The sequence below is a fragment of the Equus caballus genome, chromosome 6 (genome assembly GCF_041296265.1).
Source record: "Equus caballus isolate H_3958 breed thoroughbred chromosome 6, TB-T2T, whole genome shotgun sequence".
NCBI lineage: Eukaryota > Metazoa > Chordata > Mammalia > Perissodactyla > Equidae > Equus > Equus caballus.
Genome location: NC_091689.1, coordinates 2,034,705 through 2,062,682, shown reverse-complemented (window position 1 = coordinate 2,062,682; position 27,978 = coordinate 2,034,705). Strand labels below are relative to the sequence as shown.

The 27,978-nt window shown below is 38.0% G+C and overlaps 1 protein-coding gene across 6 annotated transcripts in view; it reads left to right on the top strand.

Moving 5' to 3' along the window:
• ERBB4 (erb-b2 receptor tyrosine kinase 4) overlaps positions 1 to 11,664 on the top strand; it is a 1,102,331-nt gene extending 1,090,667 nt beyond the window's left edge. For 3 of the 6 annotated variants that reach the window (XM_001488767.6, XM_023644063.2, XM_023644061.2), the window contains 3 exons: positions 5,272 to 5,319; positions 6,115 to 6,412; positions 9,680 to 11,664. In XM_001488767.6, the coding sequence (XP_001488817.1) occupies positions 5,272 to 5,319; positions 6,115 to 6,412; positions 9,680 to 10,125 (792 nt within the window). In that variant the 3' untranslated portion in view covers positions 10,126 to 11,664. The remainder of the gene's footprint in view (positions 1 to 5,271; positions 5,320 to 6,114; positions 6,413 to 9,679) is intronic. The other 3 variants (XM_023644065.2, XM_023644064.2, XM_070270446.1) reach the window with 1 other exon arrangement.
• Positions 11,665 to 27,978: the final 16,314 nt, after the last annotated feature.

Below are 27,978 nucleotides of genomic sequence, written 5' to 3'. Positions count from 1 at the left end.
TAATGCTGTTTACCTTGAAAGGGAAAAGAATAAATAAAACCTAAAATAGTCTGCAGCATATAGTAGGCACAAAATGCATGTTAATTTCCCTTCCTCTTTCTCAATTTTCCTAAGAGTAGTTGTATATTCATCTATGAAACAGAATAGACCTTATAATAAATGGACTTTGAGAACTGACATAAGAAAGTAGAATTATTAATGTTTATACAAGGCACCATGTCTATATAATTTGTAAATTCCGTATTGATTCTCATTCATGTTTATTGATACCATTCATAGCTTCCTTTGGTTAAAAATTATTTTCAGTAATAGAATAGATGAGAGATCTGAGAAAGATTAAGTGTTCTAGGGTTAGTAAGAAGTGGACAAAGGATGAAAGCCCAAGTTAATATTCCTTCAGCCAGATCACACAGGGTCATTATTATTTACCTATTTATTATAATATTACATCAGTATTACATGTTTATATTATTAAATCATTATTTATTTTGTGTGTAGAGTAAAAACTTAAGATTTCTTTAAAAAAGCAGTCTCCCACATAATCAAACCAAATAGATAAATAAATACCTTAATAAACACATACACAAATAGACAAAAACATTTTGTGTAATATATAGGGGGTGTGTGTGTGTGTAAAGCAACTGCTTAGATGGCAGCTTCCTTCCCTTGTCCTTACTACTTTTTGGTATATGGATACATTTTGTTTGTTTCCTTTTGGTTGCTCTGTGAAAAATGAAAGTTCTAAATCTAGATGTCTCCAACACTGGTATGTTGAACTCAATTGTGAAAAAGATATAGAGTTACAGCCATGCATCAGGAATGGTACATAATGCAAAAAACATTTTATCTATCTGATACTTGACCTGTGAAAATGCCCATCAGAGTGTTAAGAATACAAGCCAGAGAGGATAAAATGTTGGGAACCCTTAGTAGTTACTATGTGGAAATGTCTAGGGATAAATTAGTGCTGATGGATTAGCAACATCTTACAGAGACACATTCTATTTTAGTTAAGAGGATTAAGAATATTTCTTGGCCTAGTGTTTCTTGGCCCTACAAACTTTGATCCTATTAATATTGAGAGTAACAATTACTTGAAGATTAAAAAAATCCTCTCTCATGAAGCACATGTTTGATTGAAATAGAAGTTAGGCATTAATCACATATTTGTTTTCTAAGAACATAGATTTGTATGATATTTTAAAAAATATATCACAGGACACAGTCCATCTGGTTAACAAATTACAATTTCTCAGGAACAACATTAAACAATACAATATTTCAATTAAAACAATAAATATGAGAAATACAGTGCATACAATGATATAAAGGTTCAAATCTTTATCATTCTTTTATCATTAAAGTAAATTTTAGGACATGATGTATGCAAAAAATGCATTTAGCACTGTATTTGATATATTTGCTGACATTTGCCTTCTCTATAACCTCTGGCATTTGAGTCCAAGTTAATCATACAATATCCCAGTGATACTGTCTCAAAATTAAACTTGACTCTCTCCATCAGTCTTACAAATGCCCCCACCAGGAACAAAGTCTGTATCGCCTGCCAGTTCATAACCCACCTCTTTCTATCTCTGTCCTGCTGGCAGCAAATGCCCTCACCAGCTATTGAACAGATGCACCCAGTGCTGCTCCCCGAAGATGCGCAAAGCCAGGCTTTGATGGACAGCAGAAAGTGGCATGATGAAAACACAAAAGCAGTTTAACTGAGAGCACTGCTTTATTCTGCCTAGCACTTTAAGGTCACTCTAGCTCATTCTGACTGTGGGGATCTTAATTTTTACTCAGCCAATTTACTCGCAGCTGTCATTCTTTCCAATATGAAAAGTTCAGCTCTTCAAGTGTGGGGAATTGGGGTGTGTGGCAGGCAGGGAATGAGAAGAGCTTGTTGCAAACTAAAAACAGCAAAAACAAGTAAAATCTGGCTTGGCTCTCAAGTACAAAAAGTTATTTTCAAAGCCTATAAATTATGACATAGTGAGTAACATGTAATTTAAATATATTTAAACAACAATTATATCACATTTCCAGCCCGGCTAATTGGCCTCACAGATGTTCCCTCGTAGCTGTGTTGCCCTTCCAGGAGGAAATGAATGAGGTGCTTTTTATCATGGAAAACAGAAAAAAAGCAAATGGGAAAATGGAAACAGAAATATAAAAAGCAGCCAGTAACCCTAAAAACAATGAATGCTGAAGGGGCTTTGCTTAGCAATTTTTCCATTTTAATACTGAAAACTAGGAAAAAACATGAAGATGCTTCTATTACTGTGATGGTGTCTGGCAGTATATCAGACGTAGATTTGGCAGGTTGCTGACAGGAAGACTTGTCAATGCAGGGCCAGTGGAGGCATTCTAAGATGGCATGGCCTCCCTTCATCCTGGAACACGCCAGCTGCCAAAGGTCTCGCTATTTTTTTTTTTTTAAAGATTTAAATTTTTTCCTTTTTCTCCCCAAAGCCCCCCGGTACATAGTTGTATATTCTTCGTTGTGGGTCCTTCTAGTTGTGGCATGTGGGATGCTGCCTCAGTGTGGTTTGATGAGCAGTGCCATGTCCGCGCCCAGGATTCGAACCAACGAAACACTGGGCCGCCTGCAGCGGACCGCGCGAACTTAACCACTCGGCCACAGGGCCAGCCCCAAGGTCTCGTTATTTTTAATACAACACTTTACGGTTGAAGGTGGCCTAGACCATATATAAATATAGATAATAAAGTATTTCTTGATGAAGAATGACTTGTCAGTTATTCCTCTGATCATTTATCTCTGAAGTTTTATAAAACGCAAGATGCGCAGCAAAAACACTGCAATGCTATTTCTTCAGCTGAGATTCTAGTTGAACATTACACAGTACAGCATCTCTTTCAAGGTAAGATGTCCAAGGGACACTGGTAATTACTAATATTTTGGAATACTTTGCCTTCTAATATGTAATCACAGAGTTGAAATAAACACACTCCAGCCTCATTTCACTCTTGCCTTTTCTTCTAATAAGCTCAGGTAATGTTTGATAGTACACTGTAAATTCAGAAGGCCAGTGGCCATGTCTCTTCTAGAGTATCATGATATCTCCAGCATCCATTGCACTTCCCATGCTTTCACTGTGAAGATTTAATATTTGTTAAATGTATGCTCAATAATTGGGGGTTAATGATAAGGTAAGACCAAGGTTTGTAATATGATAAAGTTCCACCAGGCAATTGTCACATTTTTATTCCATCCCTCTGTTACATGTCACTGGAATACACAGAAAATCCCTTTGTCAAATTTTATGAACAAATGTATTTGATTTCGTATCCTTCTAAAAGATAGTAAAATATATCTATATTTAAGGTGATGTGGAGAATAGGTAAGCATTTAAAATGCCTCTTTGATGAATAGCTTTGGCATTTTGATGGCTTGATTTTAAAAATCTGATTTGGTGGATGTGACTAGTTAAATTCCATGTATCCTCTGTATTTGTATAATAGTGCAGAGCGTACAAAGCTCGTTTATATACATTATCTTACTTTGTCTTCACTAAGAATGAGGTAGAGAGGCCAAGGATGAAAAATGAGGGTCTGAGATATTTCATGAGTGACCACATCACTTGTAATTGGGAGTGGAGCTCAGAGCTTCTAGCAAATCATAGAGTAATTTGTCTGTTGTATAATACCACCTCCTATGCATTGCATATTAAATATCTCTCTAACTTCCCATGTCTTAATCTTCAATGTGTTGTTAATTAAGGAGGTATTTTCTATGCCATCATGTAAGTGACTCAGTTATGGGGAGAGTTAAAATGTGAATCGACTGTTCAGAACTCAGGGTTCAGAACCTGGCCCTTGGTTAGTCCAGCAGACTGAGTTAATTAAAAGAAGTTGTAATATCTAGTTGTTATTAATTTACATTAAATAGTTAATCTCCATGGGACTGTATTCTTCTTACATTGTTTTATGAATCTCTAAATTGTAAAGACATTGACCTGGAATAATATTTAGCTATGTTCCATAAATGATTCAATATGTTGTAGTCTTTGAGGTTTATTGTAGTCATCTCTATTCACTTAAAGCCAGAATGTAGCAAATGCAAGCTTAATAAAATCAGCTGGTTTTTTTTTTTTTTTGAGGAAGATTAGCCCTGAGTTGACATCTACTGCCAATCCTCTTATTTTTGCTGAGGAAGACTGGTCCTGACCTAACATCTGTGCCCATCTTCCTCTACTTTATATGTGGGACGCCTACCACAGCATGGCTTGCCAAGTGGTGCCACGTCCGCACCCGGGATCCAAACCGGCAAACCCCGGGCCGCTGAAGTGGAACATGCTCAGTCAACCACTGTGTCACCAGGCCAGCCCCCAAAATCAGCTGCTTTTATCTGCACTATTGATTATCTCCAGTGCCTAGAAATGTGTTTAATGAGTGAATAGTTTTATATTAAGAACCAGAGTTGGTATTCATACAACTCCCTCTACTTACCCTAAGGAATATTGTCTTTAATATCTATCATATTTTTATATCCACTTTTATTTAGTCCATAGGCTGGAGTGATAGGCTATGAGAATATAGATGTGTTTTTGGTTTTTTAAAACTGAAATCTGATTGTGACTGATTTTAAATACATGAAAGTGATATATGTAAAACATGTTTCCAGGAAAGGAATTGATTTTCTAAGATTTTCTGTTGTTTATTAACTTTAAAAAAAAAAGCAATACTGAAAAGAAAATGGTCTCCTTTTTATAAAGGAGAAGCTAAAAGGTCGACCCTTTGCTGAAAGGGTAAAAAAATACACTTAACTCGATAGCAAAAATTATTCCAGGCAAACTGAAATCCACTTCTATCTCCTTCTAGATAAGTTTCTTCTTATAAGAGAAAAGTTCATGCTGGATATGTGGTCATTTAACACGTGATGAAGGATCAGTTCCTTATATACAACTGAGGTTAATCATTCACTGCTTTTCCCTTTCTTCCAGGGTTAATCAGAAGAATATTCATTGTCAACTTAATTTTTAATCCATCTAAAAATTTTACTTTTTCTATATAATTTTCCTTTTCAGGGATTGAATTTAAATGTTTAATATCCTCAAAACACACAAATAAACTCGCTTGTGGTCAGAGTGCACAAATTCACCATTTAGCAAACTCCACTGTGGTGCATGTTTTCCCCCTTGGTTCATACAAGTCGTGTGGCTTTTCTTTTTCTTTTCTTTTTTATTTTTTTTCATTCATGTCACCTCTTATTATATCCATCATCCCATTTTTCTTTCCTATTAGAGTGACATTGGACACAGCCCTCCTCCTGCCTACACCCCCATGTCAGGAGTAAGTATTTCACAGTCAACCTTCATCTTTTAGGGTTTTTGGTCTTTGCTTACCATGTTCCCTCTCTCTTGTCTCCTCATAATTTCCTCAGTTTACCTTTGCCAACAGTGAATTAAGAATTTGCTGTAGATTATGTAGCTGCCACGGCAGATATGTTTTGTCTCAGTAGATAATCCAAAATTGAGATATCATTCACCAATAGTAGCTTTCGATTTTCATCTGAAGGATTTTCCTAGGCTCATAAATTGTCCTTCTGGGTGAGGAGGTTACCTTTAATTCTATGATTATAGGTCATGTACTAAAAAGTTAGAATCTCAGCAAAGATTCTCTGGTTAGGTACTGGAGACTCAGTCACAGAAAAAACAGAATAGAAGGCAACAAGGAAATAACACCATTCAAATGGCATCATTGTGCTTCTGTTCTTAATGGCAACTGTCTGCAATTAATGGCATTGCCATTTGTCATGAAAATCCACTGTGAATTTGACATCAAAAATAGCCAATTGTGGGAAAAGAACATGAAATACTCTTTTATTAGATCATGCAGTAGATGGTTAGTAAAATTAAAATATATATTTCCAAATTGTTTTCCCATGATTTACGTTTTAAGAAAAATTGGAATTGTAGCTATTTCTAGTCTGTAACTCACGTTCATTAGACATTAGGGAAAAAAATTCAATAAAAACTGACTTTTCTCTGAAAGATAAACTTCCATATACTTTAGGTTATTAGCAGTCATTTTTCACAACTATTCCTAACAATAACTTCCGTCCAAATGTGTCTCTACTATTGACAGAACCAGTTTGTGTACCGAGACGGAGGTTTTGCCGCAGAACAAGGAGTGCCCGTGCCCTACAGAGCCACCACCAGCACCATCCCAGAAGCTCCCGTTGCTCAGGGGGCTACCCCCGAGATTTTCGATGACTCCTGCTGTAACGGCACCCTGCGCAAGCCAGTGGCACCCCATGTCCAAGAGGATAGCAGCACCCAGAGGTACAGCGCCGACCCCACAGTGTTTGCCACAGAACGGAGCCCACGAGGAGAGCTGGATGAGGAAGGTTACATGACCCCTATGCGAGACAAACCCAAACAAGGTACGAACAGAATGTTCAGAAATGATTGGCATTTGACATTCACTTCCATCAAAATAAGCAAAGTGTAGAAGGGAAATTGCCAGATCACTGGACTGTGTAACGTTCGTGACCCAGAAAAGGCCCAGGCTGCTGCTCTTTGTAGTAGGGTGTCTGAATCGTCAGTATCCACACCATCTAGGGGCTTTTGGGAAATCAGAATCTCAGGCCCCACCCAAACAGGAACCTATATTTTAACATGATCCCCATGTGACTTTTATGCACAGTTAAGCTTGAGAAGCGCTGATCTAAACACGGCTTTACTGGAATATTTCAATGAGATAGCATATCACAAGATTTCAGAACCATTGCTTTGTTGGACTTACTCTGGAGAGCAGAAAGACTGGAATTGTTGGCAAAACTGTCCGAAGCTTTTGATGGCACCAATAAAAGATTTGGTTGATTCATTAAAATGATGTCATTGAAATGACCTCAATTATTATAGGAAATTATGATTTCTTCCATGACACATTTCCAAAATTAAAATTCTGGCCCTCCATATACTTATATGTATACCATTACATCTTGAGAATATTCATGATTTGTGGTTTTACAAAGTTAGTAGTAGAAATGTTAAACACCAAAGTCAAAAAAGATTTCAATTTTGAAAGAGCTTCTTTTCTTTTATGTTAATAGCATCATGGAAAGGAGAAAATGGATGACTTATTAAAAACTGATGATTGTGGATCTGGCCTCTTGGCCAAGTGGTTAAAGTTCCATGCACTCCACTTCAGCAGCCCAGGTTCATGGGTTTGGATCCCAGGCATGGACCTACTCCGCTCATCAGCCATGCTGTGGAGGCATCCCACATACAAAAAATAGAGGAAGACCGGCACAGATGTTAGCTCAGGGCTAATCTTCCTCACTGAAAAGTCTTCAGTGTCAATAGTAAATTATATTTTATAACTGTATGAGGGCCAATTATATTCTTTAATATACAGTTATATTCTCTTTTATAAAATGCAATTGGGGATCTCTAAGTCCATATGATAAACAACCTTTTAAAATATATCCATTTAGATACAAATTTTTACTGTAATGAAGAACTGAATGCTTATAGTAGCCCAGTGGTGACACACATGTAGGTTTGGAGAAGACTTGACAAATGCCCTGAAAGTGGAATACTCTCTGGGAAGATTCTCAGCTCAACCATAAAGTTATTTCTCTATTTGTAATCTCATGGCCATACAAGTTTGCATCAGGATGACAGATAAGTAGAAATGGTAACGTGAACCTTCTAAGAGAAAGGCAAATCAGGCTATGTGCTCTCTGTGGAGCATGCTGGATCTTGTCTCTGGATATTCAGAGACCCAGGTTTCTGTAGAAGGTTGGTCTATGCTAGCCCAGTTCACAGAGAGTAGAGAATTTTAGTACAGAAATTCCCATACTTTCAATTAAGAAGTTTCAGAAATCTTGTAAGAAAAATCAAATTCTGGCACCCTTCAAAGTTTTTTCAGACATTTTTCTTAAAATGACAGTAGCTTTCAGAACCATTCAAACTAAAACTTGTATGAAGTGTAAAGTTCACCCTACTCCTGCAGCGGCAAGAATGAAAGCAGACCAGTAGAACCAGAAGGTTACTCAAAAGGAGTTAGAAGATCTGGATTCTAGTTCAATACTAACTGTATTCTTCCTACACCATCAGTTTTCCTTCTATAAAGCTGGGAAAATACACTCTGTACTTCCTTTTTCACAGGACTGTTATGAGGATGAAAGGATAGTGCCTTGTAAATCATTGACCTGTAGTTCATGTACTATATGATGGTGGGATAGTCGTTACGGTCTTTTTATTTGCATGTGATGCTAAATACTTAATGACATCCAGGAGGCCTATATCCAGGGAAAAAGAACCCTGAGTTGATGGGATTTCTCTCTCTACGTGTCAGGCTAAATATAGGGGATAGAAAGCTTTTTCAGAATGGTGGCATCTCAACAAAAAATTGTGTCCTCTCCCTGCCCTAGCACCAAAATAGGAATAGGTAAGTGTCACTTTTGTGTATGTACTAAAAGAGAGGACAAAAAAGAAGTTCTACTCGGGGCCTGTCTGGTGGCATAGTGGTTAAGTTCGTGTGCTTAACACTGCTAATGCCAGACCTACACACTGCTCATCAAGCCATGCTGTGGCAGCACCCCACATACAAATAAAAGTAAAAAATAGAAGAATACTGGCATAGATGTTAGCTCAGGGACAATCTTCTTCAAGCAAAAGGAGGAATATGGCAACACATGTTAGCTCAGGGCCAATCTTCCTCACCCCCCCCTCCAAAAAAGTCTACTATATATGCGTATATGTGTCTCTATATAGTCTATACTATAAACACTAGTGGAATTAAATTTGAAGAAAGCAGCATGAATTAGCAGCATTTTTAAAAATTCTGGGCCAAATCCTATTTTAGATGAATTTATTAGATTGAATTACACAAAATAGCCACAATATGACTGGTTTCAACCTACAAAATAGTGATTTCATATAATTCAAACTAGTAGTTTGCTATTTGGTGATTATGATTAGCCATTGGAAATACATGTTTTGATTATACTTCATTGTTAAGCATATGTATCATCTAGTGAGTCAATTTAGAGGCATGTTAGATGTCTATCAGATTTGTTTTATTGGTTGAAACTTTTCCTTAGATATTCCTTTTCCTGTGTGTAAAGCTTCCTGGCCATTGTCTATAATCAAATCCTTTTTACCTATACAGACATTCACAGCAAACCAAACAGATTAAAAGCACAATCCCTTCACTTCATCTGTTCATCTTGGCATGGAATTAAGCTATAGATATTTTGATTTTCCAATATGCTCTAAAAAATTCTAATTTCTCCACACTTAAAGGATATTTAACTTTGATAGATTGTCTTATCTTGCAACATAAATTACTGACTTTTAGAAAACAGAAGTATTTAAATGACTGGCCTCATATGTAGGAGAGACAAAAGAAATTAGAAGGAAAATAGAACAGTTTAAAGACAGGAACTCTGATCCTGGTCTTAATGGTGCCTTGTTTTGTCATTAACATTTTTGGCTTACTTATGACAGCAGTAATCCACAAAACAGTTTCAGTAAGAATATATGAAAACAAATCTACGGCTTTATTGTTTGGGAAGAATAAGCTACCATTACGTATAACTTCAGTCTGATTCACCCTTTCCAGAAAATAGGTGCTAACTGACATTTCTGTGCTCCATCAGAGTAGCTGCTAACTAACTGATATTTCTGTGCTCCCTCAGAGTACCTGCACCCTGTGGAAGAGAACCCTTTTGTTTCTCGAAGAAAAAATGGAGACCTTCAAGCTTTGGATAATCCTGAATATCACAGTGCTTCCAACGGTCCGCCCAAGGCAGAGGATGAGTATGTGAATGAGCCACTGTACCTCAACACCTTTGCCAACGCCTTGGGGAATGCCGAGTACCTGAAGAACAACGTACTGTCTGTGCCAGAGAAGGCCAAGAAGGCATTCGACAACCCTGACTACTGGAACCACAGCCTGCCGCCTCGGAGCACCCTTCAGCACCCAGACTACCTGCAGGAGTACAGCACAAAATATTTTTATAAACAAAATGGACGGATCCGGCCTATTGTGGCAGAGAATCCTGAATACCTCTCTGAGTTCTCATTGAAGCCAGGCACTGTGCTGCCTCCTCCACCCTACAGACACCGAAATACTGTGGTGTAAGCTCAGCAGTGGTTTTAACGTGGAGAGACATGCCCACTCCAATTTTTCCTCCCGCCTCTCTTTCTCTTATGGTCTTCCTTCTACACCCAAGGCCAGTAGTTTTGACACTTCCCAATGGAAGCTCTAGAGATGCAATGATAGTTACGTGCTTATCTAACTTGAACATTAGAAGGAAGGACAGAAAGAGAAAGACAGGAGGAACCACACTGTTTCTTCATTTCTCTGCATGGGTTGGTCAGGAGACTGGAACAGCTAGAGAAGGCAAATATAAGACAACGCTGCCTGCTGTCAAACTAGTTCTCAACCTTTTTCTTTCTCTCTTTTTTTTTAATGCAGATGCTTGAAAGACCCATGCTATCCGTTCCTATTTGTAGGAACTGATATCTGCATTTTCAGCATCCCTGGAAATTCTAATAACGTTTCCATTAGAACAAAAGGATAACCTTTTCTATAACATATGATAGTAACTGAGATGGAGAATCCAATTTCTTTCTCCAACAGTTTCTATCCTGACAGGCAAGAATGGTCAATTCAGCTTTCGTAATTTTTTAATCTCCGTCAAAGTTATAACTAGCAATTATGTTAGGAGGCCTTTTTCTGTTTTTTTTTTTCATTTTATTTTGCTTCGATCTGTCTCTTCATATTCCTTTCTCCCCTATGTTTCGCTTTAATTTCTAATTGCAAAGATTTTTACATCAAAGCTTCTTATGTGTTGCTATAACTGACAATTTTTTAAAATATATATTTTAATATGGCAAAACACCCACTATTTTAAATATACAGTCTTTAAAATTGGAAGGGGAGGTCAAGATATTAGTCAAATGTAACATCAAATCTAACTTCCACGTTTCACACTATTGAATATGTACCCCCTTTCCTTTCGATTCTTCAACATTTTCTTCTCCTCCATAAGTGACAGTACTTGATAGGCAGTTGGTAATGTTAAGAGTAGAAGGGAAACTAAGAGACAGCTCTGTGTGGTTCATGAAAACTGCTGACACTTTCAGGGGTGGTCCAATGGGAATCCATTGAACTGGAAGAAACACTGGATTGGGTACGTCTACCTGGCAGATACTCAAAAATGTAGTTTGCACTTAAGCTATAATTTTATTTGTTCTCTCTCCGAACTCCATTTTGGATTTTGAATGAAGCAATATGGAAGTAACCAGCAAAATAACTAATTTAAGTACATTTTTTAAGAAAAGCTAAGACAAAGACAGACTGTGGAAATGCCAGACCACGCAAATGAGGACTTTAGAACAGTATCCAGGGGTTGTGGTGAGGGGGCCAGCACATTATCTACTTGTGATATCACATTTGCTACGCAAGGAAAGTTGTCCAGTTTGTACACTGCATATGAAGGAATGCAAGTAAGGATTGGCTTGAATTCCATGGAATTTCCCGTGTGAGACTCTATTTATATTAAGTGGAAAGTTACTCTTTGCACATAAATTGGTATAATAAAAAGAAATACATAAACACTCACAGTGTATAGATAGGTCCTTGGGTCAAAAGTTGTAAATAAACGTGAAAAATCTTCTCATGTAATTATTTTAATATCCAACATACTAATCTTTTGATACTTTATATAATAACTTTTTCTTCAAACATAACATCCTAGTTCTAGAATCATCTTTATTACATGTGATTTTAAAAGAATACCTACTAAGTTAAGATGAGCCAATGTGAACAAATGGTAGGAGTCTCCAGGAAAAGGGGGCCTCGGGTCAGTAATTAGGAAAATTGGATATGTCTCTTTTCTAGGAAAGGCTGCCCCAAGTCATCTGGATTTTTTAAAAATATTTCTTTCTAATGTTAAAGTATTGGGATCAAATTCAAGTCTATCGCCTAAAAGAAAGCAATTAGACTAAAAACCTCCATTGGCAAAGCAGAGAGTTTAGAGGGAAAAAAAAGGCAAAGAAATCTAGGTTTCTGCCTATTTTGAAAAAGTAAATCAGTTCATCCGTTCAGCTCCCTTATTTCTCCAAAAGGTATTTATTTGAAGTCTACTGAAAGCACTGGGTTATGTGCGAACACCCAGATAAATGCAATGTTATCCCTGACTTAACATTTTACCGTCTAGATTTATTTGGAATGACATTCAAATTTCTCCATAAGTACAAGGAATAAGATTGTGTGGACTATTTTATGAGCAGTCCTCATAAAATCAGCCGTTTGTTAAAAGATCTCCTGTGAATGCATTTGGGACATGAATTAAACATCTTACAAGTTACTGAAGTTGACAAATAAGATAGTTTCAATGTTATCATCCAAACACAAACTGGTCTGGACGGAGCTTACATCACTGGCTAATTGCCTATCTGTATTCCAACTTGACCATTAAATCAACAGCAGATGTTGGTCTTTGGCTAAGAATCTTGGAGGCGATTGTTTTCTTACTAAATTACGAGAAGTGAGGTAAGCTAAAAGAGTGAGGTAGAGCGAGGGAGGGGTCTGCAAGATCACTTCCAGTGAAGTTCAACCACAAACTCTAGGACTGAAGGCACAGAATGATGCGGGGGCCACAGTCTAACAGCTCAGAGCTCTCTCACCCATTCAGAGGAGTCTCGAGGAAAAGGTGACCTTACATCAGTACTTCTGAAAATTTGGATATAAGCCTTCTTTCTAGATCAATCTATACCAACTTATCACTGACAGCACCTTCGTTGGATACTGGAACTTGACTTTGTCTTCTGATTTACAAAATTTATATGGTTTCTACTGGGATAGGGAAAGTGGAATCACTTATTTTGGAGAAGGAAAAGAAGTAAATTTTTTAGTGTTACGGTAGAAGAAATGTATTCAGTGAATGTAGCCTCGTTCATCTGACAACACAAGACCCTTACACATCAAGTAATGTCCCATTAATAACCGAAGATAAGTGCAAGTATAATCCAAGTGGCCCAAAACACTCCACAAGAACTCCACTTTAGTGTATTTTTTTTATGATTTCTATAGTACATACTTGATTTCAGTTGTTTTAGGGTTTCTCTTTTGTTTTATTTTTATCCTCCTATTTCAGAGTGAATGAGAGGAAGAAAAAAGAGTTTCATTTGTTCCAAAGAATAACTTATTCAAGTCAGTAGAGCGAAATCAAAATGCCATTTAAAGCCTGCAAAATGCATGGAAATCTCAGATTCCAGAGACCAGTACTATCAATGCAAATATGCAGAACCAATGAAATCATTTTGAGGAGAATTAATAGGAAAACTACACAGACTATTTTTTTTCTGCTTTATCTCCCCAAACACCCCCTGCACACAGTTGTATATCTTAGTTGCACATCCTTCTTGTTGTGGGATGTGGGACGCCACCTCAATGTGGCCTGACGACCGGTGCCATGTCCACACCCAGGATCCGAACCTTGGGCTGCCGCAGCGGAGCGCGCAAACTTACCCACTTGGCCACGGAGTCGGCCCCCAGACTATTTTTTTAAATCACCAAATTTTAGCTTGGGGAATCCTATTTTCAGGTAAGGAGAGACTGTACAACTACATGATTATTTAAAGAAGTAGTTCTTAGACAGTGAGAAAAGATGTCCTGTAAACCAGGGTAGACCCAGAAGCACAAAGCATCCTGCATCACAAAGAGATACTTGGACTGCTGAGCAGCAACTGATTTTCCAAGTTTTAATGGCAAAGGTTAAGACGAGAGTTCTCTCTTGAGTAATATTCTTGAAATAGCATTAAAAAATGCAAAACTCATATTATATTACAAAAACAAACTAGAGATGAGATTCTTTCTTATCAAATTAGGAAGAATGACTGAATATCTGTAGCTTGAGAGAAGACATAGTGTTTAAGTGTTTTGATGTGTGTGTTAATACCTTCTAAAGGCAGGACATGGCATGAAGATCCTGGATATTCTCAATGCTGAGGACAAATCAGCAGAAGGACCGTGAGATTCTGCTGCTAGAGGACGTTGGAGGGGCTGTCAACATGCTTCTTGAAGTGTCAAAAGTGAAAAGAAAACGAAAATTGTTTAAGCCCAACAAGGAAGGATGTAAATACGAGTTTTTCTAGAGCTATCTAACCTTTATTTCAAAACTTGAATTATTCATCCGTCTATAAATGTTGATTATTTAACTAGTAGACGTAGTTCATAAGGTAATAGGAAAGGTGATCATGAAAGCATGTCTATAACTGGGCAGCACTATGATAACACTGTAAGATGTAGATTTAGTTAGTTTATCAGACATTAAATGAGTTTAATATTGTTAAATCAAACTAGAAAATTAACCACAAAATACAACATAACAAAATAAAATGCAGGATATGAAAATGTAGGATGGATTTTGCATAGTAAAAAATAAGTTTACCATTTAAAATTGTTATTAGGTTTAGCTGAAAGTAGATACATAAAGAACTGGTTCCATTTGTGAAAACTTGCTTTAAAGCATTACGATTAAATCTTCTCTCATTGTCTTATTCTTTCACTATTTTTTAGAAGTATTCAGTGTAAAGAGAAATTTTTAAATTTCTAATTGCAAACGCCACCTTGTAGAGTTTTAACAGGAAAATATGTTACATATGACTTTAAGTAAGAGGTCTTCAAAATGAAGTAAGGGAAACGTAAATGTTCCATTACCTTATGCAGAGACAAAGAGTAAGTGGCGCCATTTAGTAAACAAACAAAATACACTTAATTTGTAACACATATCTCTTTTTCCATGATACCCTGCTGTTTCCAAAAAAATCCAAGGGATTAGTTAACATTATTCTGATAAATAAACGCTAAACCAAGCATTTCAAACTGCTGTATTTCCATTATTTTGGACTCTAGCTACTAGAGCAATGATTTTAAATAGGGTGAATGAGGAATCTAGGTTTATAAGCTTCTAGTTGTTAAAAAGCCAGAGAAACTCAATCTACTGGATGTGCTACAGGCAGAGAATTCTGCTGGGCCTCTCCTGGTGTGTATGCACTTTGAAGGGCAGCTGTGTACCCACGTAGACATATACAGGGAGATTCCCATCTCTTGATTGTATTTGCTTAAGAATGTGTAACATTATACAGATTAGATTGGGTGTAACTTTAAAATAACGGTACCAGTGAGGACCTTGATTATAGTGATTTTACAATGGGGCCAGCCTTTATACTTCTGGGCAGAGTAACACAATTTTCCTAATCCAGAGGTGTCTTTTCAAGAAGAGTCCTCTCCACAGCTGCAAACGGAGCTGTCGTGGGCACTGCGTTGGGTCAGGAACCCTTGTGTTTGTATTGACAAATGACCTTTCACACCATGCGCTGCTTTGTTCTTTTCATTAAAAGAAACGTCTCCATAAAAATAGCAGAAATTTACGACACTAAGTCCCACTGATTTTGTAGAGGTGTGAGTGTAAGTTGTGCCATTTTTGCTGACCCCTGCCTCACCTCTTCCCAGCCAGGTGATATTTTGACCAGAAGAAAATGCTTCTCTAGGCACAAGCTGAAAAGACCCTAAGCCCCAATCTCATAGGGGGATTCACACACTTTCCCTGGAAAATACTCTGACAGTCAGCTTTGCAAGTAAGTGACTATCTCACTGGGAATCGCAGAAAAATTTATTTCTGTTTGGACCTTAGAAGAAAATACCAGGCTTACTTCTTTTCCCATCGGCACAACCGCTTCCATTTTATTCGCTTTTCTACCATCCTAGTTCAAAGCGGCCCTCTTCACGCTGTCCCTGCCTTAAGCCATAGTGGATCTTGGAGGCCCCACACCTGCTTTGTGGAATACTACCCCAGCCTCTGCCCTCAAAAGCCTGACTTGTCTATATAAGAGTCTAACAGTTTGGGCATTGTTTAAATTATTTCTCAAAGAAATACCGCACACAGTATGCTTGGTGATACCGGTCTTCTCTGCTCTCCGAAAGTAGAGCGCTCTTAGAAACCCAGAGAACCAAGAGGGCGGAAAGCAAACAGTTACCATTAATTTATATGGCAAGAATTTTTTAGCGTTCCCAGACCCCCAAAATACCCCACCAAAATAAAAGGAGATAAAGCACAGATGCTCACGGACACAGTGCACAGCCACGGGGCCGCAAGCGCCGGCGCCGAGGACGGCTCCGGGCAGGCTGGGCAGCGGGCTCCCCGTGGGCGCAGCGCCGTGCGAAACGCCATGGCAGGCTGTTCGCGCTTCTCGCCTCTTCCAATTTCTTTGTTAGTGGAAACAAGTACTAAGGAAGGCCTTTCTTAAAAGCGAAGTGGCGTAAAACGAACTTTCAGGTAGCAGGGGAAACCCGTATTAAATTTTTTTGTGAAGATCGATGTCCTTCTCTGTCGGAATTTAGAAGTCAGCCCTGTGATGAATCTTGAAACGCACATATGTGCACACACCCTTAGCGGGTCTCAGATTTAATCTTTCCATAAAAACCTTACATATAATGAGAAGTTAGTTTAGCCAGCAAATTCACTTATTTGCTCTATCTTATTTTATTCCTGGTCGCAAATATATCGCAGCTGCAGTAATTTTTTTTTTTTCTTCTCACAAATGAAGAATTTTATCATCAAGGTAAAGGCTCTTCAGCTCTGAGGACCACCTGCAGTTCTCCCCTTGGTCGGTTATCCATCTGACAAACATAACGAGTGCAGGTTCACTGTAATGAGAATCCACGTTGTCAATAGGTTGCCATTCTCTCTCTTTAAGGATCTTTTTTCAATGCTGTAATGAGTTTTAACTGTATAACAAGATGTGATTTTATTTGTCCAAATATACAAATAGAAGAAAACGAAGTTTCATCCCTACACGCAGTAGTCTGATGTGTCCAAACCACTTTGCCTTTATTGCTCTTTTGATCCCTGTTATATAGATGTTTCCCCCAGACCTGTAGCCCTTTGGAAGGAAAGCAAATCATACGTCCTATGTATTGACATAACCTGGTTTTTGAGTATCATTTCCAGATTTTTTGGTTAATGGAAGGTTGTACCTTTTCCCTAATGTGAGAGTCATTTTCCTGCATATTTCTGGATGTCTCAGGGGCTGGGAGGGGGAGTGACAGGACTACACCATAGCGCTCCAAGAACTCTTTTGGGATTACTCCAGTAATCAACTATGAAAGTTATTTTCTAAATGTAGATATGTCAGCTGTTCTTTTAAAGTAAGGTACTTTGAAATATGTAGCATAAATTGGTACTGCTGTTAATGGGTCGATTATTAAACTGAGCAGCTGTGCGAGGGCAGCTAACTTTGAATGCACACCTCACTGACTGGTTTGTCTCCATCTCATGTTGTGAGCACCAGGGACTTGCATCGCTACATGTCGAAACTGCATTTTCGCATGGTGTGACTAATGGTTCATCTCTTTCTTGAGCACCATTATAACAAGATCAAATGAAAATGAGATCAATCTGCAAGACAATTCATAGCACAATAAAATAAGTCGTGTTAAATCTTCTCTCAAACACTATCTCATACACGTGTCAAAGGAGTTGACTAAGATCAGTACAGGTGATAAAGGGAGACACTTGACCAAAAAGGTAGAGGCTTAAGGTATTATATGCATTTGTATTCATTCCCTTATGTTCTTAACTTGTAAACAGAAAATGAGCCCTTTCTCTTATGAAGTATCTTCAAAGGACAGGGGTGCAAAAGTACCTAGCTGGTAAGCCATCTATGTTTCATTTAAATCCCAGTGTTCAAAGTTAGCTGCCTTTTTGAAATAAACAAAAAAATACTACTGTATGTTTGAAAATGTGAATAGTATTTTTATAGCTTGTTAAAGACATGGCTAGTTGCATTTGTAAATAAGGATAATGTTGTTTTCATTTTCTTTTCGTGGACATCTTTATTTGGAACATAATTGTCTTTAGGGTTGATTTGTATATAAGTAATTGGCTTGTGATTGTTTCTTTTTGGTTGAAAGTTATTTTGACACGAATTGTGATTCTGTGTTCAGCACTATTGTGACGTGTTCACCCTCTGCACTCGCTTACACAATAGGATATGCCAATTGTGTGTGATGTAATGTTATTTTGATTTTTTTTCTATTTTATCTATGAAGGATTATGCACTTAACACATACTAACTTTTTTAATGTTAGGTATATTTTTAGTATAATTTCCCTTATTCTTTCTTCTCCTCCAACCCTTCACCCCATTCTCCTTTCCGCCCCTCAATTTCTGTTGTTATTTGAGAATGAGGGAGAAAGAGTATTTTCAATTTCTGTAATTGGGCTTTTCTGTTAGTTCTCAAGGATGCTCTCTTGGCTCTTGGGAAAGAATCGTACCTGTACAAGGCGGTTAGAGAACGCGGCCTGCTTTGCCTCATTCCATACTGATCATCCCAGCTGAACAATTTGAAAACTGTTCTGCCTTTTTGTTACATGAATCTGTCAGAAATATATTTTTAATTTAATATAAATGAAATTCAATAAAATATGAAACAAATGTTCTCTTCTGTGTCAGAAATTTGTTATGAGAAAAACCAATCGGGAAAGGAAAGATTTGTTCTAGATTTAATAATCTGAAGATATGAAAATGGGCTTATTTTTGTCTATCTATGAATCTCATTAATTACTCCTCAGAACCCTTCAGTTGTTTGAAATGGGATACATTCCATATGTTTTTACCAACAAGCACATATTCCTATTGATGTGTACAGACTTACTAATCTGTGCAGACTATGCTTAATTAACTGTAGTTGGTTTGTTTCTTTGGGAATAAAAAAATTATGAAATAATTCATAGGTTGTAACCAAATAAGATTAATATTTTTATGATTTTTTTCTACCCTCATTACAGTTTGCAAAGATAGTTCTGGCGAATCTTTTGTTATAAAGAATGTCAAATGTTAGTACTGTACTTGAAGTGAGAGAGGGGGACTGGGGCCATAAACAGTCAACCAACTGACGAGTGACTTGAGATGAGCCCATGGAAATATGTGAGACTGATTTCAGAGACATTGATCATGTGAACAAGATCCTCTCTCAACACTTTCTCATTCTAAATTTTCTATTTTAAATACCGTTTATTCTTTCTTCATGCCTCTAAAATGTAAGCCCTTCAAGACCCCCAATACCTGCTCATTCCTGATTCTATTATTCTTTCAAACGGCTATGATTATTTGATTACATCTGACATCATCTGGGTCAGTGGACAGGAAATATATTTTCAGCATAGTATAGTGGAGAAAGTTCTCTTAAATTGGTTCAGTTATGGGACTTTAAAGATCCTGTTGATTGCACCTCCTGCTGTTTGCACGGACATGCACACATTTCCTAGTGTTCAGGGTGAGATATATCAGGACACTATCCATTTTAAGCGGTTGACAGACTGAAGAAGAGAAACAACTTGTGTTCCTAACGCTTTAGGATACTGTTGACATTTCCAGAGACACCACTTTATTTCACAGCAGTTGTAATACTTAATAATTACGTAGTACTTCCCCATGTATAAACTTATTCTACCTACGTTGGTTCATTCGGCTCACTACACTTGTTTGGAATAAGTATTATTGGAATAGTCCTGGTCATTAGATAAGGAAAATAAGACTGAAAAACAAATCTAGAGTCACGTGAACATTACTAAGTGGTGGCACTCACCCTCAAAGCTCCATCTTCCCACTTAAATATCTTTCTTTCGTCCTACTTAACCGCTCGTCTTTCCCAATCTGCTGAAAAGGAGCCTCATTCTGTTAGGAACATACTTTATGCTGACAACGTTGACTGAATTCAAGACCACTAGTGGTCTTCATTAGTCCCGTGACAACTGTTCTTCTGATACAGCTGAAAATTTCACCCCGTTTCCTCAAACTACCCAGAAGCAACTCATCTAGGACAGAAAATCGGGTTCCTTTCATTCAAGAAAGGTAAATGCCCTATAATCACAAGTAAAAAGATGTTTTAAGTGACCATGTGAAGAGGTTACTAGTTGTGTCCCTTTCTTGGGGTCTTATAAATCTGCTTGATAAAGGCACCACTTGTCCCCTACACATATCAGAGAATATGGTATATAAGTAAATTTATCTCTAGTGGTGTTATTACATGAATTGTTGTTAATAGAAGTGAAACCTCACATAAAGTATCTAATTTATAAATACACTGGTAAATTTTCTAGGGTTTACTACATGCTAAATGGCCACAGGAAATCTCTTCTGAAATACTCACAGCATAGAAACTAATCTTGATACAATGTCAATAAAAATGATGATGACAAGAGGAAAAATATTATAAGGAAGCTATGAGATATATAAGGGAATCAAAGGTTAGAAGCAAAAAATGAATGTCAAAATTCAGACTTTAGTTATTTGCTTCTACTTTACCCTACAAGATTCCTGAATTTATAATTGTTTAACTTTATAGGCCTTATTAGAAGAGATATATAGCTATAGATACATATAAATAGATACAGGTAGATAGAAAAAGATATACACAGAATATATAGAGACAATATATTACATAAATCTTTAAAGATATATTTACATATTGCAGAATTTTATACAGAATCTGTCTTTTCAAATGATTTCACCACAAGCCCCAAGATGTATATCATACTACAAGTTGCAATCATAAAACTATAAACTGAGCAGGTGCTTCGCTAGCTAATTGTATTTCCGTTCACAGTATTATCAAGCTGCATGATAAACCATGGGGAGCAAAGCCGCTAGACAGCCATCTTAAGATTAGAAACAGAAGACTGTCACCAGACAGCAATTTTAAAGCTGTAAACAGAACAATTCACCACAAGATAGCAATCAGGAGACTGTAAACCAAATGGTACGCGTGAGACATGTGAATATTGAAATACCTGCTCTTGCAAGTTTTTTGTTGTTAGTGTGGTGGAGTCGATTCCCACTCCTCGTGGCCCTGTGTACAGCACAGCAGAACCCTGCCCATTCTTTTTGCGCCATCCTCTCACCTCCTGGTGCTCTATCAGACAATGCTCTGCTGCTATTCATACGGTTTTCATGCCCAATTTTTCTCAGAAGTGGGTGGCCAGGTCTTTCTTCCGGGTCTGTCTTAGTCCGGAAGCTCCGCTGAAACCTGTCTACCATGGATGGCCCTGCTGGAATTTGAAATCTCAGTGGAAGAGCTTTGAGTATCACAGCAACACAGCTGCCACAGAATGATAACCGACAGACGGGTGATGAGCTCCCCTGAACCCGGGCCATGTAGCTGAGAGCGATGAATCTTAACCAGTGGATCACAAAGGCTGGCTTCTTGCAAGTTACCCATAGATTTTTAAAACAAAAATACCCATCTTGCAAAGCTATTTCTACTTACTTATATTTCCAAAATAAGTAGAGTGTTCTACAAAATAATATCATCCAACTTTTCTGCTTCTTTTAGAAACAAAAGTAAACAAAGATTCCAAGCTTTAAAGACATATTCTATTAGCTGCCCACTGTTAGCTGCAATAGATTCTTATTGCAAGAGGCATCTATACATATCATAAAATATCCTGAAGATAAAACCTTAATCTCAGGCCAGTTTTCTTAGACTTTTTCTTACATCATCTTCCATGCATTACAGGGATTTATTGAATCATCTTGCTTTTACTCAGTGTAAAGTTATTATATTTGTGTGGATTTCCAGCCATTACAACAACAACATTAAAATCATAATAGACATTGACTGATTGTCTCCCACATGCCTGGGCCTCTGTTAAGAAATTTCTGCTCATTGTCTCATTTAATGCTCAACACAACCCAATAAGTTAGGTACTATTATTCTCCTCTTTTCATAAATGAGGAAAGTAAAATTTTAAAAAGGTTAAAAAGCATGTCTAAGGCCACACAAAAAGTGGCACAGCTGGAACATAAATCCACTTGACATCAAAATAGTTTATGTTATAGTGTATGTATCTTATCATATTAATAATGAGGTAGCAAGTGTGGTTTTTCCTCAAATATTTAAACTCAGATGTTCCTTTTTTGTTGCAAAATAAATTGTTTTTGTTACAAAACTTAGTGTCTTTTCCAAATCTCTAGTTTATCCAGAAGTAGAAAACATAAACTGATCAAATAAGGATTTTTCAGAATTAATTCAGAATATACTCAGGCAAATTTAAGGTTTTCCCCCATCACTTCCTCTCAGGAGTCACATATAAATTCTTTGGTCTATATGAATAAGAATTTGCATGATTCTGCAGCAATGATAAATTGACCCTGAAATATCATTGGCTTATCGTATAAAAGCTTATTTCTGCTGTGTGTCTGACAGTTTTCTTCCAAATGATGCCTTAAGAGACCAGACTAGCTTCATCTTGTGGTTCATCTATCTCAACCTAGTACCTCCATGGTCTCCACAACACAGAGAATAATGCTGGAGGATCAAATGGGAGCTTTTCACTGCCACAGACCAGAAGTGACACATGGCTTCTGTTCACAGTCCATTATTAAAACTAGTCACCTGGTCCTGCCAAAGTTCAAGGGAGCTGTGGGAGCACCTAAGATATTGATTGAACATAATTTTTTTCTGACACGTGGCTCATGTAGCAATACGACAATGAAGGAAACTGTCTAGTCCTTGGGCAATATCTGAGGTTGACACCTGTTAGGATATACACTACAGCTTTGATTGTTGGTAATGATCATTCTTCTACTCTGTCTTCCACTAAGATGTACATTCCAATCTGGCAACCAACCTTTTGGCTTAATGCATATTCTATTGTCATATATGTGACCACGGTCCTCAGACTTTTCTGCAAACCCTTGGACCTACACAGAGAAAACAGTAAAATTTGCTTGCTCACACTACTTTGAGGTCTTGGAAACTTGGTCCCGCAACCCGAGGCTGCCCACGCCGACACATCTACCCTGTTACTCCCAGTCCCGGGGCAAGTAAATTCTGTAAACCCATTTATCACGCTTCCAGCAGAAAGTGGGGAATCACTGGCATTCCCAAACTTGACCTAAGGGAGGGTACAGAACAAAATCATAAAAACAAAAGATTCTATTTATGGGCACGCACCAGAATCTGTCATGTTCCTCTTCCTCTTCATTATTCTTCCCTAAGTCAGAGGAGTTGTATGGATTGAAAAGTAGGATTGGTGAGGGAGGAGGATTATGAAGCGTTGGTTCTATCTAATCAATGTTTTTCTAAATAGTGACTTTAAAAGCAAAGATTTTCTTGTTTTTTTCTAGTTCTGCTCCCCATGGTACCATGGAGGTCTCCTATTTTGTGATCTGAAGAATTTCTCACTGGATCAAAGAAATTTTGGGGGTGGGGAAAAATCAATTCTGTAATGGGCAGTGTGCTAAGCAAATCATATGCATTATGTCACTCAATCTTTATAAATTAAGAGCTATATTTTAATGTTTGTTAGGCTCTGATGACGATGGGACATAATAAATGAGCCCTAGAGAGAAGAAAGGCAGAATTCTTTATTACTTACAGCTCTGTCGGTGAGTGAGAAGGCTGCCATGCAGGGCCACGCAGTGGGTTGCACCTGGAGAAAAGGGCATCAGCAAGCTGCAACTATAGGAGGCAGATTATGTATGGCAAATCAGGGGGAATTAGCTAGGTTTCACGGGCTTCCTATAAATTAAGTATTTTGAATAATTCTTCTGGCCTAAGGAAAAAGAGGCCATTCTAGATGTTTGGCATCTGGGCTTCCTGCATTTGGGTGTGTGTGTTGCAATCCAGGAGCGTTAATGCCCAATAAGGGAAAGGTTTGGAGTGTGGGCTTAGCAAACTTCCCATGAAGGAGTATTGAGAGGTTTTAGCTATGATCTCAAAAGTGAGTCAAGATAGCATTTGTGAAATATTATATTACATGCTGTCATGCTTCCTTCTTTTCGGTTAAAGTAACTGAAGTGTAGTAGAACTAAGTTACTTAACAAAAGTCACATGGCTAGGAGATCACGGTCCACCTGGGTCTTGGCTGTACTGTCTCTCTGGATGGACCTGTTCTCTTATCCACGCTCTTCAGTAGGGCTTTGTTGGGCTTCGTTCCACTCCTCACGTTGGATCCTGCCTCTCTTCTGTCTTGCACACTGTGCATTTGCAGGGCTGCCAGGAGCTAGCACGTGTCAAGCTGCTGCACTTTAGCCTCTCCAGGCCCTGTCAGCTCACACTTACTCTGCCTTGGCTCAGTCTGCTTTCCAGACTCTCAGGGCTTGGCAATCACCTGTCCCCCTTAGGTTTAGGAGTGAGAAAAAGGTATCGGGGGAGGAGGGAGAGAACCTGTACTTATGTTATTTTAAAAACAAATTTAAAACTTTAAAAAAATCCCTTTATATTAATAGTAAAATTATTGTATTTATTGCCATTATGATTCTGGAAAAAGAGCATTTTCATATCAAATGGGTTAGATACAATGTGCTATTTTGTAGGACAATTTTTTAAAAGCATTTTGCTGTTGACAATAAGAAGATAATTGCTTAACATTCTAGAAAAGTGATTGGCTCCCTCTTGTTATATGCTAGATCCCCCAGCTCTCAGTGAGTGACAGATCAAGTAGCGATCATCCTGAAGGCGCTTAATACTCCAGGACTCAGGTCAACTTTACTATTGTGTGAAAAATATAGTTTTCTATTTCAATACTATCTAATTGTATGACCTAATTCACAGACTGTATGGGCTGAAGAATTATATAATGAAAAATATCTTGATATCTTCCTTTCAGAATAGAAAGGACATTGCAAAAGAGATTTTCACATTGATCTGGATTGAACTGGAATTCTAACTAAATTTGGTAATGGTCCTGACGTTGTCAAAAAACAGATAACAAAGTCCGGATCAGATACTCTGCCGTTTCCTGCCCAGTCAGATGCTCAGCTTGACTTTTAAGGTGAAGGAAGAAGAGGAAATATTGGAACATAGGTCTGATAGCAATCAAAGGAAGAAAATGGAGAAAATTTAAAGTTTCTCATAATAAAGATGATGTGTCCTGAAAATTTTGAAGTCAATTAAAATAAAATAGTTCCAAATGAACTGAAGTGATTGAAGACATTCTTTTTCAAACATCTTAGAGTATTTTGTTTTCTTTTTTTAATTTTAGTTTCCTCACAAAGTATTAAATTTATTTAAGAATAATGATTATTAATCAAATTAACCATTTTGGTAGTGAAAGCCCATTATTCTAACCTTATTCATAGATTTCAAATTCCAAGTGTCCAAAAAACAAAACTATACTATGCAGTTGCCCACCCCCATTGTCTCATTTCAGGAAACTCCCAGAAATCGAATCTACATACTTGGGAAAATATGTCTATTCTCTCAACTAGAGGTATGGTCCTAGATATGGGACATGAGAATGGCCTGTGTGCAAAAGAGAGACACATATAAATGGAAATTGTTGATCTTCCAGTAGATAGGTCCATAGCAGTAGCTAAAATGTTAAGTTACCAATAGAGCATCATACCTGAAGCGTAGTATATAAAATTTCAAAACATCTCAGGGATGGTCAACAAATGATTAATGATCTAAAACTTATTTTCTAGGAGGAAAAGTTGAAGGAACAGAGTGTAGACAACCAGAGACAAAAGTCTGAGGAGGAAATTAATGACTCTTAAGATACAAAAAGCCATTGGATGAGTGACAGTGAACGTCAGTACCTGTTGCTCCTAAATAACTGCCTGAAATCAATTGACACCAAAGAACAAAAAAAACAAAGCAGCTGCTAGGAGCCTAGGCTCTTTGGCTTCTTTCTGCTGGCTTTCCCTGCAGCCACCATATTCACAGCCTCCTGCCTGGGCTGCTGTCTGGCATTTCCTCCTTCATTCAGGACGGAAATCTCACCACTGTTTATACTGCTCTCTAGTTTACAGTTTTAGCATCTTGCTTCACAAGTGTCTCAGTAAGGTCCTCATCAGGGGGTGCAGGAGTGCAAACTCCTCACAAGACAAAAAGAGAAGGCCATTGAGGTGAGCATCTTAAAGTCAGTTGCTCAGGAAGATTGTTAAATAGATGAACTCTGGTCAAATTTTGTTCCCTTCCTGATAGGGGACAAAAATGGCAACACAGATGGTGTAGCTTGGGAGTTGTGGGTTGAATGGAGAGCTTATGCTTCGGGGGTCTGACTACCACAGTGAAATTTTCTGATTCACTAGAAGAACTCACAAGACTCAATAGCAGGTTATATTCACAGCTAAGTCTTGTTATAGCAAAAGGAGCAGGAGCAACAGGAAGAAGATATGCACTGGAAGGAGTCCAGAGAAGTCAGGCACAGGCTTCCTGGTCCTTCCCTTCTTCAATCACCTAAGACACACTTTTTTCTCTAGCTGAGAACTGTAGAGATGCATGCCAAGTATCTCCACCCAGAGAAGCCTGCTCGAATCTCAGGATCCAAGGTTTTCGTGGAGGCCTGACTGTGTACGCACATCCTGCTGTGCAACCACCCATGGTTACTGAGATTCAGAATCCCAACAGTGAAACCAGGAACATCACCAATCTTCATGCTTGCGTAAATCAATTCTGACAAGTCCTGACAAGCTGGTACAGTGTGCCCCATTGCTCCAGGTGTATATAACAACATGATCAATTAGTAACATGTAAAGCATGCTGAGGGCCGCATTCTTGGGGATTAGCCAAGGGTCAATCACGGCTCCAGGCTCCCCTGGAAACATGCAAGGTTTGAGCAACCAGACCTCATATGCTAACTCTTCCTCACATCCACGTTAGCATGTTTGGGAGGAGGATGGGAATGCAACTCAATGATTGCCTCCCCTCAGCCCAAGGCTTGAAGGAGATGGTAGTGAGCTTTATCCTTCAATGTTCTAAAACATGCAGGTCTGACATGAAGAAATCTTTCTCTTGCTGCTGGGAGACAGTAAACTAGAGGACGGTGCTGAGGGCAGCTGCTTTGCCTCTTCCCCAGCGAGTGGATGAGGCCAGAAGGCCAATTTTATATAGAAGCCCTTAAACAAGGAGGAGTCAGTCAGGTGGTTCTTTCCAGGCATGATGGGGATGCCCTAGAAAGTCAGAAGGAAAAACTCAATACTTTAGCTATCTTGGGCAAATTGCTTTTGAAATTATTTAGTTTTTACTTTACAAATAATATATATTTATTGGATAAAATACAGAAGCATAGAATAAAAATAAAAAATAATCATATGATATCATCTCATATACATATCCTTAAATCCACAAAGATTGCTTTGAAAATATGGCATAATTTGCTGTACATGTTTTATTAACTTCCTTGTCCCCCTTAAAACATATCCCAATATGCAGATTCATAAGTAAAATATCCAGATCCATAAGTATTCTTTTACAGATTTGTTTGTAATAGTTGCCTATTCTTCTATTCTCTGGAAGTACAAGTTTATTTTATTTTTTTTTTGCTGGGGAAGATCAGCCCTGAGCTAACATCTGTGCCAGTCTTCCTCTACTTTATATGTGGGTCACTGCCACAGCATGGATGACCCGTGGTGTAGGTCCACACTGGGATCCAAACCCACAAACCTGGGCCACTGAAGTGGAGCACGCTGAACTTAACCACTACACCACTGGGCTGGCCCCTGGAAGTACTATATCTTTAACCAAATTTTTTATTGATGACATTTATATTGTTCTGGCCTTTCTGTACATCATCTATTATTTTCTTAGGAAAAATTTCTAGAAGTAGAATTTTGGACTCAATCAGTATGTACATTTTTTAAGGGACTATGAAAGAATGGTTTAGTTTGCCACAATTTACATGTCTAGCTTTGGGGGATCTTTGTGGACAAACTCAGAGCCATTTAAGACAAAATAAAACCCTACAGGGGACCAGTTTTACTAGTTCAGCTCTCGGAACTCTGTGTGCAAGTGTTGCTAAGGGGTTGACTTTGATCTCCCTTCCCATAGGGACAATGCTTTGACATAAGATGAGATTGGAGAATTTCTCTATTACAGAGAACTTCCTCATCATCACTGGCAACATTTTACCCTAGTTACACTGATGCTGAGGTTTTTCCCTTACTAGAGATGTGAGCAAGGGATTGAATAAAAG